This window comes from Leopardus geoffroyi, chromosome A1 (genome assembly GCF_018350155.1).
Source record: "Leopardus geoffroyi isolate Oge1 chromosome A1, O.geoffroyi_Oge1_pat1.0, whole genome shotgun sequence".
NCBI lineage: Eukaryota > Metazoa > Chordata > Mammalia > Carnivora > Felidae > Leopardus > Leopardus geoffroyi.
This window is the reverse complement of record NC_059326.1, coordinates 1,568,487-1,585,626: the sequence shown is the minus strand read 5'-3', so window position 1 is coordinate 1,585,626 and position 17,140 is coordinate 1,568,487. Positions and strand designations below refer to the sequence as shown.

The 17,140-nt window shown below is 37.3% G+C and overlaps 1 protein-coding gene across 8 annotated transcripts in view; it reads right to left on the bottom strand.

Annotated features, from left to right (window-relative positions):
• The window catches only part of IFT88 (intraflagellar transport 88), a 133,356-nt gene that overhangs the window by 101,204 nt on the left and 15,012 nt on the right, over positions 1–17,140 (bottom strand). For 4 of the 8 annotated variants that reach the window (XM_045444086.1, XM_045444103.1, XM_045444111.1 and 1 more), the window contains 5 exons: positions 6,760–6,816; positions 5,572–5,625; positions 4,873–4,936; positions 3,850–3,919; positions 1,319–1,409 (listed from right to left, as the gene is read on the bottom strand). In XM_045444086.1, the coding sequence (XP_045300042.1) occupies positions 1,319–1,409; positions 3,850–3,919; positions 4,873–4,936; positions 5,572–5,625; positions 6,760–6,816 (336 nt within the window). The remainder of the gene's footprint in view (positions 1–1,318; positions 1,410–3,849; positions 3,920–4,872; positions 4,937–5,571; positions 5,626–6,759; positions 6,817–17,140) is intronic. The other 4 variants (XM_045444095.1, XM_045444131.1, XM_045444139.1 and 1 more) reach the window with 2 other exon arrangements.

Here is a 17,140-nt window from a genome sequence, read left to right as displayed (position 1 = left end):
GATTTGACAACCTATTTCCTTCCTTTTCCCTCCCAATCCTGAAACTTTGGGTATTTTAATTCCATCTCATGCAATAGAATAAATGCTACTCAATATTACAACAGATGCTTAGTCTGGCTTTTATATCCTGCTCAGAATGCTAAGAACCTTTTGTTAATTTCCCCTAGAGACAACCACAGACAGATTAACTCACCGTGGGATTTTATTTTAGAGCTAGATAAAAAAGTACCGGTTCTATGAGCAATAAAAACAGCTTTTATATGAATAATTCTTTCTAATGGTATTCATTAATCTAATAACTAAGTCACAGAAATTACATTTATATAGTATGACAATCAAAGTAATGAGAACAAAGCAAATTAAGAGAAAGTATTTAATTTAAAAAAAACACAAAAAAACAGAGTTAGAATTCTGCAAAGCAAACTATGATTTTGCAGCAGTTTACATAGGAAAAAATATTTTAGGGTAGTGAGGCTTTAAATAAGAAAACAGCCCTCAGTACTGCATGTGGACCATGGTAGCTATGCCTTTCGGCAGGCTGAGTCTAATCCAACAGTCCATCAGGCTGCCAGTTTCAATCAATTGATCCATTAGAATTTGGTTTCCTATTGAAATGACCAATATCACAAATTACAAAATCAATCAACTATTTCTGACATCAGAGCTTATGTATGAAGCAGTTGCCTACGTTTTCAAAATAACTGCTTCAGTAAAAACTCTAAGCCAGTCAACAGCAAGGCAAACATGTTTATCTGTTCGGGTATTCCCCGCTTTTCAAAAGGTTGCACGACGCCATTCTGCTTTAACAAAAGACCTACATTAGTACCTGTTTTCGCTAACTAAAAGAAACCTGAAGAGGCTTTTGGCTTTTACGAAAAAAAGAAGTGAAGCAACGTCTGTTTTGCACCAAACCCTTCGGAGGCAATACAGATCCCCAGCAGCGAGAGTAGCCCCCCCACGCTCCCTTCAGGAAGCTACCCTGGGCATCTCAGCATCAAGCCACCAGAGCTCTGACCTGTCTGTGAGCATCTGTGTTTGACCTGGATTTAGTCTGTGCATCGGTTGGCAGGATGTGTCCTCAGGTATCAGAAAAGCCTAAGAGAGGTTAGTTTTGGGGCCTGGGAAAGCTCAAACCATTTTCAGTGTAAATTAATGGCAATCGCTTCCTTGATGCCATTTCGACTTACGAAAGGTTTCACTCTACTTTCGGATAGTGGGGGAAACCTGTACATGTGCTTGTATTTGTACATATATAAAAGTACACACACATACGTACGCACACTTCATCATCTCGAGTCCTAGGAGTTTATGAACTTACCAATTTTAAGTCTCCACAACTGTTGGCAATACAGCTTTCTTCTACCAATTCATTTACTTTCTTCTCTAATTGTCTAATCTTTTCTTCTGGACTTTTAAAGAAAAAGCAGGTGTACTTCGATTCATTCAGGCACTAATAATATAAACTAAAATTTAATGGACTTATAACATTGTCCATTTTGTGCTTTTATAAGAATAGGTCACAGATAAGATAAATGTATAAATAGCGTTAAAAAGCAAATGAACACTTTTTAGTAATTATATAATGATAACAGCAAAAATAACATATTTTAGTTAATAAAAATACACACTGAGCACAGTAATTAGTAATTTAACACTAAACCAGATGCTTTTCCCTAATTATGTCATTTAATCCTCACAATAACATTTGATATAAATACTATCATTATTCTCATTTTACTGAGAAGGAAACTGAGGTTTACAAAGTTAAGTATTATGTCCGAAATCACACAGCTAGTTTACAGAGCTAGGATTTAAACCCAAATAAGGTCATTCAAAGACCCATGAGATTACAGTACCATCCCTAAAAGAAAGTGGATCCTTTCTTCAGATCCTATGACAAATGAAAACTTTATCTTCAGGTGAGGAAAACTGAAGCCCCCATAAAAGAGATGATGATCATGATGATTACTGACTACTACCAGATAGGAATTCTAGAGAATATTTCCAACAATGGGAAGAAGTTTAAAAATCCTGACTCCACTGTAGCAAACACAGTACTCCCAAATAATTTCAAAAATAACACTAATGTCATTTTGCTACCACTGTCATCCAGCAAAATATCACAATACTCTGAAAGCACATTAGTACCTAAATAAAATTTTACTATGAATATTTCCAAATACACGGTAGTTCACTTAATTCTCTACAAATGGACTTTAAAAAAATACAGGAATAAGTTTAATAGTATAGCTTTGTCTATAGAAGCATATTCTTTGGTGGAATCTGACTATAAATTCAGTCAGGTAAGGGCGCCTGGGTGGCTCACTTGCTTAAGTGTCTGACTCAGGTCATGATCTCACAATTTGTGAGTTTGAACAACACGTCAGGCTCTGTGCTGACAGCTCAGAGCCTGTGCCTGCTTCAGATTCTGTGTGTCTCTCTCTCACTCTGCCTCTCCCCTCACGCTCTGTCTCTGTCTCTCTCAAGAATAAACAAACATTAAAAAAATTAAAAATAAAAATAAATTTAGTCAGGTAGGATACAAATTTTATTAGTTTACTAAAAATCTACAAAATTCGGAGCAATGAGCATAAGAGATGTGGTTTTATAAAGGTTACAACGAAGTACAGAACTCTGTTATCTATTCTGAAACACTCTTAATAAATGTCTAATAAATGTTGCTTATAGATTATTAGCCTAAAATATGAAAATAAAAATTTAAAGTGAAAAACCTGTAAGAGAACTGTATGAAGACACTAAAAGTAACTACTCTGTCCTATTAAATGCCAGGAAAATGAACTCTACATGGACACTGCTAGGTACCTACTCACACCAGAACCTACCACCGGTCTTCCTCCTTGCATACAGGATCTCAGCTAGTCAACAAGAGGCTCATTCTCTTACCAAATGTTTGGTTCAGTCCTGTGCACGTGATGCATTTCTGACCAGTGAGAAATGAAGACAGGTTTACTTGGGGTTGGGGACTCCCGGGAAGATTTTCTTTGCTTTTTAAAAGGGATCCAAGACTGGGAACTTTCTGACTCTAGGCATTATTTTTTTTTTTTTTTTTCAACTTTTATTTATTTTTGGGACAGAGAGAGACAGAGCATGAACGGGGGAGGGGCAGAGAGAGAGGGAGACACAGAATGGGAAACAGGCTCCAGGCTCTGAGCCATCAGCCCAGAGCCCGACGCGGGGCTCGAACTCACGGACCGCGAGATCGTGACCTGGCTGAAGTCGGACGCTTAACCGACTGCGCCACCCAGGCGCCCCGACTCTAGGCATTATTAACTACATGTAGATTTTGAACTCTCGGGGCTCTTGAGGCATGATAGGATGGGCAAGCTCTTGAAAACGGCCAAGGGAATCACACAGAAGCTGAACCAGGCGTGATGTTACTGAGCAGTGAAATTAACCATACCTAGAAATGCCCTTCCTCCAGACTTCCTATTACACACTAAACGTTCTTATTGTGTGTGTATTTTTCTGATACGTATTCTGTTGTTGGCAGCTGAAAGGATCCTAAATGACCTGCTATTTAAATAAACTAACATACTTTTATTAGCAAACATGTTGTTATTAACTAGGATATAAAGTGAACATATTTTCTGTAGAGGCTCCTTGTTAGTGAAAAAGAGAAATTGTGTAATTTATTCAACAGCCCAAATACGGAGTTTAAGAGCTACGATTATGGGCTGCTTCCATATCTTGGTTATTAAAAACAATGCTGCCATAAACATAGGGGTGCTTCTGACAAGAACTTTTAAAATAACTGAGAATTATGTATTTGGAAAATAAAAATTAAAAATATGCAACAACAACAAAACAACAGCATAACGATTTACATACCTATCTTCATTTTTGGCTTCCAAAGGAGGAGCAGGGCCCCTTGACTGACCAAGGGGGTCAAATGCAGAGCCTGAGACACAATTCAAGAGTTCATAGTGAACTTGTGACACAGCATAATTGAAGAAAACATAAAAACTTGCATAAGTTATTTAATCTACCTATTTATTAAATGGTTTAAGTTACCTATTTATTAAATGGCCAGGACATTTTATTATGCCTATGTAAGTTTTTTATGTATCAAGAAATTGGCGAGATTTTTTATATACATAAAACTATGTGAATAAAATGTGAAAACAAAAATGAGTGAACTCTTGTCAGTGTTCACTTCTCCCCTACAGTAATCTATCCTCTTGTGAGCTCTAAATTATCAGTCATGTGAGTAATGACTTGCTATTGGGTTCTTAATTTTCTTTGTTGGTATACATTAATTTTTTCATAATAATTTCATTTTTAAATTATGACTTAACTTACATCTTTAAGCACTGTTTTCACCTACAATTTTTTAACTGAGCTCTAACTTATATAAAATAACTTATACACTTTTTAGTTTTTAAAAAAATGCACAGGGGCATCTGGGTGGCGCAGTCGGTTAAGCGTCCGACTTCAGCCAGGTCACGATCTCGCGGTCCGTGAGTTCGAGCCCCGCGTCAGGCTTTGGGCTGATGGCTCAGAGCCTGGAGCCTGTTTCCGATTCTGTGTCTCCCTCTCTCTCTGCCCCTCCCCCGTTCATGCTCTGTCTCTCTCTGTCCCAAAAATAAATAAACGTTGAAAAAAAAAATGCACATATTTTAATGTACAATTCAGTACATTTTGACAAATCCCATGCCAGTATAACCTCTCTTCCAATTAAGATGCAGAACATTTTCATTACCCCTTTCCTTTCTTAATGGTACCTAAAGAATGACACACCTTACAATCAACGGTATGTCAGGTTTCCTTTAAAACGGTAATAACATTTACACATAGAAAATAACAAAGTGAAAATACCTGAAAAAAATGATTAGCAGAGATAATATAACAAACCTCTTACAGCTGCTTTGGTAAAACCAGCTGCTCTCACTGCTGTCATTGGTCTAGTAACTCCATCCTTGAAAGAAAAACAGTCATTTAAAAAGTATTCTTAAATAAGATTTACCTCTTATTTGTAGTTCTGCACAAGCACATACATTAAAGTAGTCTTAATTTTTAACAGAATTTTTCATTACTACCTGCTTATTCCTCACCTCTGCCTATCCATGTCAGTCCTGTCTCTATTTTGCCTTTCCTCTACAACATTTCAATTCCTTGCTTTAACTGGGCTTACTCCTAGTTTGAAAAGAAATACTCATGGATTTTTATGTAGGATCTTATGTAAGTTACACAGGTTATCAGCTGGCTACTCCTCTACTTTTGTTGGCCTCCTATATGCCTATGAGAGAAATTTCAGGAATTGTTGTAAGCGATAGCATAGGAAAAATGGGACCCAGAGTTACCACACAAGCCAATTATCAGTCCTATGTCCACTCCCCAGTGGGATTTCATTTGAGACCTGAGTAAATCCAAAGAGATTTTACCTCCAAAGATTTTGAATAGGCCAACCTTTAGCCCATAATTTAAAGAATCCGGGTCATTATGTAAGAAACACTTTCTTTAACATTTTAAAATAATGTAATAAAAAAAGTTGGTAATAATATTCTAAGTCACAAGAGAGGCCCAAAATGAACAAGCACATGACAGAGATACCTGAATAGCCCCTGTCATTGGTCTTCCCATCGATGATGCCAGGGATGTCTTGGACTAGTAAACAGAAAACTAAATTAAAATGGTTCCAAAAAATATCTACATTTAATTTTATAAAAACCAAGTTATAAAAGTTTCCTTCATAACTTTTTTTCCTCATTCTATTGGCAAGTAAACTTAATTTTTTCCATTTATAACCTGAAGATATAAGATTAAACAATAAAAGTCTAACACAAGCTTCCGTGAAGCACAACGCTCAGCCTGAAATACAGCTACACCCCACTGGTCTGCACACTGTCTATGGCGGCTTCCACACTACAAACACAGAGGCTGGTAACTGCAATAGGGACTATCTGACCCGCAAAGCCTAAATTGCCTGGCTCTTCACGGAAAAGGTTTGCCGCCTCCTGTTCTAAAACACCACCAAAAAAAATCAAATTTATGAGTAATACATGCTTAGGCTGATTAATAAGAGCATGTTTCATTTGACACACACTTACATTATGTGTGTGACTGGTTTCCTTATTCATCTAAAGGAACAGTATAAAGTCAAGTTTCCTGGACCTCTAGCTATGTACTAAAACCATTTTTCTGACCCCTAAGAAATATTATAATAAGGACTAGGAAATGCTATTCCACCTCATTCTTCCATTTTTCTCCCATTCCCCTTTTATTGCATGTATGCTAACATCCAAATTTGGGCAAGACCTAAAAATTTTCCTTTATGGATTTTTATATACCATCTTTCCTCTGAAGATCTCAAATAAAAGACCCAAATATATGCTTCTGAAGTTTTTTTCAAACTTTATGTTTTTCATGTATTAATTGGTAGGTTTAAAAAAATTATAAACATCATTACATTTATATAACACTTAACTCCACATAAAATATGAATGGAATACACGAGACTTGGTAATATTACACAGAAAATGAAAGGAAGTCAATCAATAAACATAAGGTTTACAAATAAGAAATGATAAGAAAATATTTTCTGATAAATTTACAATCAGAATGACTAGAATAGTAAAAGCTATTAATCAAATTAGACTTTCACAATGTTTGTAACTATCCTAAATGGAAAACATACCTGGGTCATGGACTGAAAAGATAGCCAAAATTATTTAGAAGTGCCTAAAGTCAACTTATGGATGAGAAAAAGCACCTTAATATTTTTAGCTTAAGAAAACCTACCCCATATCCAGTAGCTACAGGTCTAGTAACTGCTGTGCTTGGTATTTTAGCAGTTATCTTGGGGAGGAAAAAAGACATAATTAATGGAATTCAGATTAAGCTACACAATTGAAAACTAAAAAAGCAATGGGAAATATAGACTCATCAGTAAAGAAGTAGTATATAATATTTAGGATAACTTCCCTTTAATTATCCTAAATATTAAGGGGCCTAGGTATTTTAAAGTATTAAGAGGGAAACTTATTCTAGAATTCATTTTAAAGGAAAAAGGGGGCTTTAGAATGACCTGAGGTACCAACACGAAAGATTAGTATTCATGGATGTATCTATCATTCATTATGCATACTTATTACTGCCAGCCACTAGGCCTAACAAAATACATACGACTTGGCATCAGAGAATCTGGGTTTGATTCTCAGCTCTCCTACTACCAGCTGTTTTTATTTGTATCTTTATGAACCTAAATTTTCTTATCTCTGAAATAAGGATATCTTGATCACAAGATTATAGTTGGAATCAAATAGGGCCATGTAGGTGGAAATGTTCTATGCATGTTAGTTGTTAAGCATATTTGTTTGAAGTATTTGGTTAAAACATCGTTAGTAGAAGAGCTCTACTTCTGGCTATGATGGACTGTGTTTTAAACAACTTTCCCAATAAGAACAACTAAAAAAGCAGGGGACAAAAATATTTTTAGGAAAAATCAATTTGAATACATTAGAAAACCAAGAAGGAAGTGAAAAATTACAAGGTCCCAAGATAAGGAAAAGGGAAGGCTTGAGAGGTACTCCTGCATTTAAGCCTGCTTTTCTCCAACAGGCATCTGCTTAATTCAGAGGCATGGCTGAGAAGCTGAACACAGCTTTCCACAGACTTACAGGTCTGAAGAGATAAAACACTGGAGCCCTGGTAATCCTCCAGGCTTCAGACTGTGACCTCTAAAGGCTACACTCTACAACTGAAAAGTAAATGAGAAGTATATTACCTCTCATAAACACCGACGTCCAATTTAGAATCACCCCAAACTTAACTGAATTAGGGTGCGCCAGGACTCCTAGTGCCTCTAGGGCTATATGCAAAAGTAAATTCTCTAATGAAAGATAAGATCATCTAGAGCTGTGCTATCCAACAGAACTTTCCTATAGTGATGAAAATGTTCTATATCTGCCCTGTCTGATAAGATAGCTATTAGCCACATGTGGCTGTTGAGCATTTGAAATGTGTTTGGTATAATAAGGATCTGAATTTTTACATTTTATTTTAAATCATTTAAATGTAAATAGCCACATGTAGCTAGTAGTTATCATACTGGACAGCTCAGACATACGGCCTTGAATTATCTCTGAATTTTTTCATTTACACTGCCTGGCACTGAATCAAAAACAACCAGACAGGGGAGCCTGGCTGGCTGAGTCAGTACAGTGTGCAGCTCTCAGGGTTGTGAGTTTAAGCCCTGTGTTAGATATAGAGACTACTTAAAAATAAAATCTTAAAAACAACAACAAAAAACAACCAGACTTACAGGAGGCAAGACTACCTAACTAAAAGCCAAGAGAACAAAAGAACAAAAACTCAGAAAAGGATATATATAATGGAAATGTCAAATACAGACTTTAACATAACTATGCTTCTTAATATGATCAATGAATTAAAAGATAAGACACAATTTCAGAGAATTGGAAACTATAAAAAAGGAATAAATAGAAATTACAGAACTGAAAAATTGCTAAAAAGTGTAAAATTCTGGCATTGTCTAGGAAGTAGTAAAATACAAAGTTATACTAGACTTTAATAATTTGAAGATAAGTAGTGTAATCTTTAGGAAAACACTAAAAGAATGGTTAAAGAAAGTAAATTCCCAAGATAACATTGGGGGAAATGGAATAATAAAAAACAAACAAAAGAAGGCAAGAAATGAGAGAGATGATATATAAAAGAGGCAGGAAAAAACAAAAAGCGCATAAAACAATAAATTAAAACCAAATCAGTAATTTCATTAAATATAAATGGACTAAATACTTCACTAAAAGACTAAGATTCTCAGACTGCATTTCAAAAACAGAACTCAGTTACATTCTGCTAATGAGAAATACATCTTAAATATATGGATGGAAAAGTTGAAAGCAAAGAGATGGGAAAGACATATCATGCAAATGCTAGATAAAAGAGAGCTTGAGTAGCCATATTAATATCTGGCAAAAGAGACGAACAGTATTACTAGAGATAGGACATTTCAAAAACAATAAAAGGATTTATACTGAAAATATAATAATTCTAAATATTTTTTCTCCAAATAAAGCAAAACCCTAAAAAAAGAAATAAATCCACATAGTGTAAATTTTGACATCTTTCTAATGAGCCAGTAGCCTCCCCAACCCAAAAAATCAGTAAAAATACAGAACTCTTAAACAAAATCATTAACAAACTTGATCTGACATATCTTAGAAAATGCTGAAAAGAAAGGATATGGGTCTCAGCAATTTTTTCCATGAGAACAAACTGAAGGAAAGAGACTATTATTCTTTTAACTACTTACTAATGACTAAATCCATGTTCTTTTTTTTTTTTAAGCGTAAGACTGATCTCTTCAGATACAGTAGATTCAACAGTCTCTTCCTTTATTTGCTTTACACCCTCATCTGCAATGCCTTTCCTCCCATATCTTAAGATCAATCTTAATTGTACATACCCTTTAATATTCAACTGTAAATTTAAATTCTAAGCATCCTTGTCTGATTGTCCCAACTAGTGACAAATAATCTCTTTGACATCCCATAGCAATTTGCACTTTTTTTTGTACAATGCTTATTACATTATGCTTTGAACATATGTATCCATTTTATTTCCCTCCCTAAGATTATAAAGTCCTTTGGAACTAGTTAGAATTTTATCCCACGAGTAAACTAATACCTTTCACATAGAAGTTATGCAATTTCTCTCTGTTTAACATAATAAGTAGACTGTGATGAAAATACCATTCAATAGGAGATCAAGAGACTTAAGCTCTAACCCAGCTATGGCTAGCTGTGAGACTTTTGGCCTCTCTCGGCTTCAGTTTTCTCATCTATAAAATAAGGATCCCTAACGTCACTTCTAAACATCACTGAAAGGCCAGCATGGTAAAATTATCACTTGATGTCTGATACCTGAAATCACTAAACTGAAGAAAATGTTTGCTTATTTACTAAGTCATGGAATAAAGACTTTTGAAGCAGCTACAGTAGCAAAGAAAAGAACACTGTATAAGACAGTCAGCTTCTTCAAAAAGCTTATAGCCTAGTCATTAGCTTACTGAAAGAACATATGATTTTTCTTTCCATGATGAAGGTAACCTTAAAATTAAAACACTCATTATGAAATGTGTAGTCAAGAATTAATTTTATCCAAGGAGAGGTCTGGCTCTGCTCTTGGCTACTGGGAGTGATCTCTAAGCCCTTGGAATGTCCTGCCTGATATGTATTTCTTTGTTTGCCTAGGGGCTTTGGCTACCAGAAAACTGAACAATGTGATTTATGATGGGAGCTTTGGGACAACATAGTATCAGTTTTAACTTCCAGAGGTATTAGTCCAAATTTCCAGAAGGGGCTGGAGACTAAACATCAGCCATGTTAACAATATGTGATAGAGTCCCAGTAAAAACCCTGGGTACCAAAGTTGTGAGTGGTCCTCCCTAGTTGGCAATATTCTTTCCGTAAGTACTGTCATCACACAGATTGGCCAGGAGGAGTTAATGTCATGCAGGATTCCACACGAAAAGAATGACCAGATGTTCTGTGTTTAGATCCCCCAGCCTCTGTCCTATATATCACTTTCCTTTGCAGATTTTAACCGTATCCTTCCTCTGTAGTAAGTCATGAGTATAATAGCCTTCAGTGAGTTCTGTGAGCCCTTTCAAAGAATAATTGAACCTGAAGGTGGTTTTGGGAATCCCCTAAACTTGCAGTTGGTATCAGAAATGAGAATTGTCCAGGGATGGCTGGGTGGCTCAATCAGTTAAGCATCTGACTCGATTTCAGCTCAGGTCATGATCTCATGGTTCATTAGATCAAGCCTTGTGTTGGGTTCTGTGCTGACCACGGGGAGCCTGCTTGGGATTCGCACTTTCTCTCTCTCTCTCTGCCCCTTTCCCTCCTGAACGCTTTCTTTCTTGCTCTCAAAATAAATAAATAAACTTGAGGGAAAAAAAAAAGTGAAAATAGTCTTGTAGAGTACACAGTCCTCTGTGTCCTCTAACTGTATAGTTGGCAAACCTCATTGCAGGGAACTACACTAAATTCACTTACATAAATGTGATGAGAAAGCTACTCACAAATTAATTTCCACTGTAAGTGGTTGTTTAATACTAATAACTTATTTTTGCTAAATAATACACATGACAGAGAGGAAAGAGAGAAAGTAACAAAGTGAGGCAAGATGAAAGCAAAAGGACACTTCATGTAAAGCAGAGAGGTTGCTATACATCAGAGTTTCTCAACTTTGGTACCACTGACCTTTCACCACATAATTTTTATGGGGGGGGGGGTGTTCCCTGTGAATTATATAATGTTTAGCAGCATCTCTGCGTGCTACCCAGTAGATGCCAGTGGTACTCACCCAAGTTGTTACGACCAAAAATATCTCTAGGCCAAATGTCCCTTGGGACAGTTGTAGAGGAGGACTGAGATCCACTGCTATATAGTAGTGAGCAAGTGGGGAAGAGTAGTTCAAAAAAAGGAGTATTAGACATAGAACATTAGGGGTAGAACTTTCTGTTCTTTGCTATTTTACTTTGTGCCAACCTTGTTTATTTTCAACTACAAAAAAAAGCTTGACAGATTTCATGCACTGCAGAAGGCCAGATGCCTATGCTTTGCATGACACATAAATTTTAATAATACTATTGAAAAAATCACTCTGGCAATTTATGCATTGGTAAAACATTAATTAACTAACTAAAGGGCATTAATCCAAGGAAGGAGTAATTTGTAAACTAAGCGCCAGTGTTTTGGAGGATCAATATTTATGTAATTTAAAAATCAGAAAGGCAAATATTTTTTAAACAATGAGTATTTTAGGTAAATATATTCCAATGCCTTACATAACTAATAATATTTATATTCTCAAGAGTATAAAGAAACTTTTTGATCTAAAATACTTTAAAATTCACTTACTGGATATACTGAAAGCTACAAAACACTGCAGAAAGAAATTAAAGAAGACACAAATAAAAAAGTCATCCCACGTTGAAGGACTAGAAAACTTAATTATTGTTATGATGTCAATATTACTCAAAGCAGTCTACAGACTCAATGCAATTGCTACCAAAATATCAATGCCCATTTTTTAAGAAATAGAAAATTCATCCTCAAATTCATTTGATTACAAAGCTACTATATGTAAACAGTGTGGTACTGGCATAAACACAAACAGACCAATGGGACAGAATAAAAAGTGCAGGAAAAAAACCTTCCATATGGTCCAGTGATCTTCCATAAGTGTGCAAAGACCACACAATAGGGAAAGGTCAGTCTCTCCAACATACGGTGCTGGGAAAGCTGGATATCTGCTTGCAAAAGGATGAAATTAGAGCCGACACACAAAAAATTAACTCAAAATGGATTAAAGGTCTAAATATAAAACCTAAAACTACAAAACTCCCAGAAAGCATAGCGGAAAAATTTCATAACGTTGGACAGAGCAATGATTTGTTGGAATTGATGCCCAAAGCACAGGCAACAAAAGTGAAGCTATAAAAATGGGGCTACATCAAACTTAAAAAATTGCGTGCGTCAAAGGACATAATCAACAGGACGCAAAGGCAAACTACAAAATGGGAGACAATAATATGCAAATCATATATCTGATAAGGGGTTAATATCCAGAATATATCAGCACCTACAACTCAACAACAAAAAAATCAGGATAACCCAGTTAAAAAATGGGCAAAGGACTTGAAGAGACATCTCCTCAAAGATGATATACAAATGGCCAAGAAGCCTACAAAAAGATACTCAACATCACTAATCATAGGAGAAATGAAATCAAAATCAAGAATCACTGCATGCCCATTAAAACTGCTACCATCAAAACAATAGAAAGGAAGTGTTAGTGAGGATGCAGAGAAACTGGAACCCTGTTACTGTTAGCAGGGTTATAAAATGGTGCAACTGCTATGGAAACAGTATGGAGGTTCCTCAAAACATTCAAAACAGAATTACTGTGGGACGCAGCAATCCGACTTCTGGGTATACATCCGAAGAACCAAAAACAGGGTTGCAAAGACACATCTGCCTACCTATGTTGACAGCAGCACTATTCATAAGACCCCAGAGGTAGGAGTACCCACGCGTTCATGGAACACAGTACGATACACACACGCAGGATTATTAGCCTTAAAAAGGAAGGAAATCCTGTCACATCCTACAACACAGATGAACCTTGAAGACATTATGCTAAGTGAACTAAGCCAGTCACAAAAAAGACAAAGACTGCAGAATTCCACTTGTATGAGGTACCCAAAGTAGTTGAATTCCTAAAGGCAGAAGGTAGAAAGACAGCTGCCACAGGCTAGAGGGAGAATGCACAGTTCTGTTTCATCGGTATAGAGCTTCAGTTTGGGGAGATAAAAAACTCCTGGAGATCTGCCTCACAAGAATGAGAATATATTTAACATACTGAACCATGATTTAAAAATGGTAACGAAGGGGAGGGATTCAGGAAGATGGTGGCAGAGTAAGAGGACCCTAGGCTCACTTTGTCCCACAAACACAAGATAACTGCCAAATCATCCTAAATACTCCAGAAACTGACCTGAAAACTAGCAGAACAAGCTCCACAACTAAAGTAGGGAAAGGCCACATCAAAGAAGGCAGAAGTGTGGAGATGCAGTTTGGGAGAGAAAGGGAGGATGGAGGGATGGAGGGACAGTGGTCACTGCTGTGGGAAAGGAGCTGTGGGGGCAGAGAAGGGTAAGAGACAGACTAACACGGAGGGGAGTGCTTGGGGAAAACGAACTCCCATAGAAATTGGCTTGGAAAGAAGAAGGGCCAAATTTCATGACTTCTGGCAGCAGCAGGGCTTAAAGCCTGGAGTCTTAAAAGTTAGCAGGCTTGGCTAGGATAGAGCCGGGAGGACACTGCGCTGTTCTTGGAGAGAAGGTGGGTAAACAACCTGTGGACACAAGGCATGGAAAGAGTGATCTGAAGAGTGCCTGGGGCACACAGTGGGGAGGTTATTCAGTCATCTCAGAGTGTACTCCAGAGAGACAGTGCTCACAGAGACACCCTTCTGGGAACAAATAAACCGGCTGTTGCCATTTCCTTCCCTAGCCCGTTGGCATAAACATAGGGCCACCTGTAGGAACCAGCACAGCACAGACATTTGCTACTTAACGTTCCTACACTAAGCCTTGCCCCCCACACTCCTGTAAAACTGCATTTCGTAGTCAGGCTGTGTAAGATGCATCACCACAGACCCCTCCCCCGAGAAGACTGGCCCAAACCCCTGTCAACACTCCCTGATGTCCCTGGTCTCCCAACCAGATAGTTTGTTTTTGTCTTTTTTGTTTTTTTTTAATAGCTATAATTCCATTTAATCCTTAGTTTACACTCAAATTTAAAGCAGAGACAAAGACCAATAGTGCCATTTTATAAGGGTATGAGTGACACCAAAAAGTTAAGAAATTTGGCCAAACTTAAACAGTCGGTAAATTGGATAAGTCCCTGTTCTCCCGACCCCCACCCCAGCATTCTTTCCATTATGCCAGCCCTTATCCTTATTAGTTCTATTCTTTCTTTTTAATTGAGGTATAATTGACATATAACATCATATATGTTTTAAGAGTACAACATGACAATATATATTTGTATATACTACCATCAGTCTGGTTAGCATTTCTCACCAAACATAGTTACAAAACATTTTTTTTCTTGGGATGAAAATGTTTAAGATCTAGAACAATATTAATTCTGAAGATTAGGTTTGGTTGCAAGTGATAGGAAAACCAAAAAAGTAGTGGTTTAAACAAGACAGAATTGGGTAATTTCTTCACTATCTTCAATACCTGGCTTTTCAAGATGACTGCTCAGGTTCCAGTCATGTTCCAGCCAACAATAAGGAAGATGAGGGACAGAACACATTTTTCCCCTTTAAGGACATTTCCTAGAAATCATACAGGACACATTTGCTAAATTCCATTGGCCAGAATTTAATGACATGCCCTTAGTTAGCTTCAAGGGAGGCTAGAACCAACCAGGGAGTTTTGCAGAATCTCGATTCCAGCCGTGGTAATGTCAGGTCTCACTTTAGAAACAGAGCAGAGCACACCTTGTTAAAACTCGTGACATTCAGGCCAGGGACAAAAGCTGACCTCAACAGGCAAAGAGAGCCTCTGTAAATGGCTGGTGTGAAGGATAAAGCAGCCAGGACACAACAGAAGTGCACACATCACACACTGGAAACACTTCCAGAAGTGTCCGGGTCTGGGGAACAAGGGAAGCTACACAACAAGGCATTACAAGACCTCTTCTTTGTAAGGTCATTACCCTCAAGAATAGGAGACATAGCTGACGTTCCTAACACACAGAAACAGGCACAGAGACTTAGACAAAATGAAAACACAGAGGAATTCATCTCGAATAAAAGAACAGAACAAGGCCATGGCCAGAGATCTAAGCAAAACAGATATAAGTCATATGCTTGACAGAGAATTTAAAGCAATGATCATAAAGATACTCAACTGGGCTTCAGAAAAGGGTATAAGAAATGAACGAGACCCTTAACATGAGATAAAAAATTACACACCAGAGATAAAAGGTACAATAAATGAGGGGCACCTGGGTGGCTCAGTCGGTTACACATCTGACCTTGGCTCAAGTCATGATCTCGCAGTTCACAGGTTTGAGCCCTGGATCAGGCTCTGAGCTGACAGTTTAGAGCCTGGAGCCTGCTTCGGATTCTGTGTGTCCCTCTCTCTCTGTCCCTACCCACCCCCCCCCCACCGGCCCCCTCTCCCTACTCGCACTCTGTCTCTCTCTCTAAAATAAACATTAAAAAAAAAATTTTTTTAAGGTACAATAAATGAAGTGAGAAACACGTTTGATAGAAGGAACAGCAGACTGGAAGAAGCACAGAAAATAAATTAATGACCTAGAAGACAAAGTAGTAGAAAGTAATCAAGCCAAACAAAAGAGAGAAAAAAGAATGATGCAAAACAATAATAGACTTAAGGAGATCAGTGACTCCACTAAACATAACATTTGTATTAAAGGAGTCCCATAGGAAGAAGAAAGTAAAAAGGGGGCAGAAAATTTATCTGAAGAAATAAAGCAGAAAGTTTCCCTAATTTGGGGAAGGAACCAGATATCCAGATCCAAGAGGCACAGAAAACCCCCATCAAAACTGACAAAAGCAGGGGCGCCTGGGTGGCGCAGTCAGTTAAGCGTCCGACTTCAGCCAGGTCACGATCTCGCGGTCCGTGAGTTGGAGCCCCGCGTTGGGCTCTGGGCTGATGGCTCAGAGCCTGGAGCCTGTTTCCGATTCTGTGTCTCCCTCTCTCTCTGCCCCTCCCCCGTTCATGCTCTGTCTCTCTCTGTCCCAAAAATAAATAAACGTTGAAAAAACTGACAAAAGCAGACCCACACCAAAACATATTGTAATCAAGATGGCAAATATAGTGATAAAGAAAAAATACTAAAGGCCACAAACAAAGAAGACAATAACTTACAAGGGAAAACCAATTAGGCTAGCTAGAGATTTTTCAGAAGACACTTTCCAAGCCAGAAGGGAGTGGCATGATATAGTCAAAATGCTGGACGGGAAAAATCTACAGCCAAGAATACTCTATCCAGCAAGGCTATCATTCAGAATAGGAGAAGAGATAAAGAGTTTCCCAAACAAAACTAAATGAGCTGATGACCACTAAACCAACCCTGCAAGAAATACTAACAGGACCTCTTTGAGTGGAAAGGAAAAACAAAAGGCAACAGAAAGAAATTAGAAAACACAAAAGCAGTAAAAATGAGTATTTCTATAAAAAATCAGTCAAAGAACTCACAAAATAAAAGGATGTAAAATATGAACCATATACTTAAAACGTGTAAAGGGCAGAAGTAAAGAATGGATTCAAGCCCAAATGATCAACAACTTAATATAGACTGCTATACGCAGAAAAGGTTATATACAAACCTAATGAAAAGAAATAAGAGAAAGAAATCCCACTATATCACTAAAGAAAACCAGTAAGCCATGAAAGAGAGGAAGATAAATGATCAGAGAAAATCTTCAGAAACAATCACAAAACAAGTAATAAAATGGCAGTACATACATATCTATCAAGAATTACTTTGCATGTAAATGGACTAAACACTCCAATCAAAAGACACAGGGTGTCAGAATGGATTAA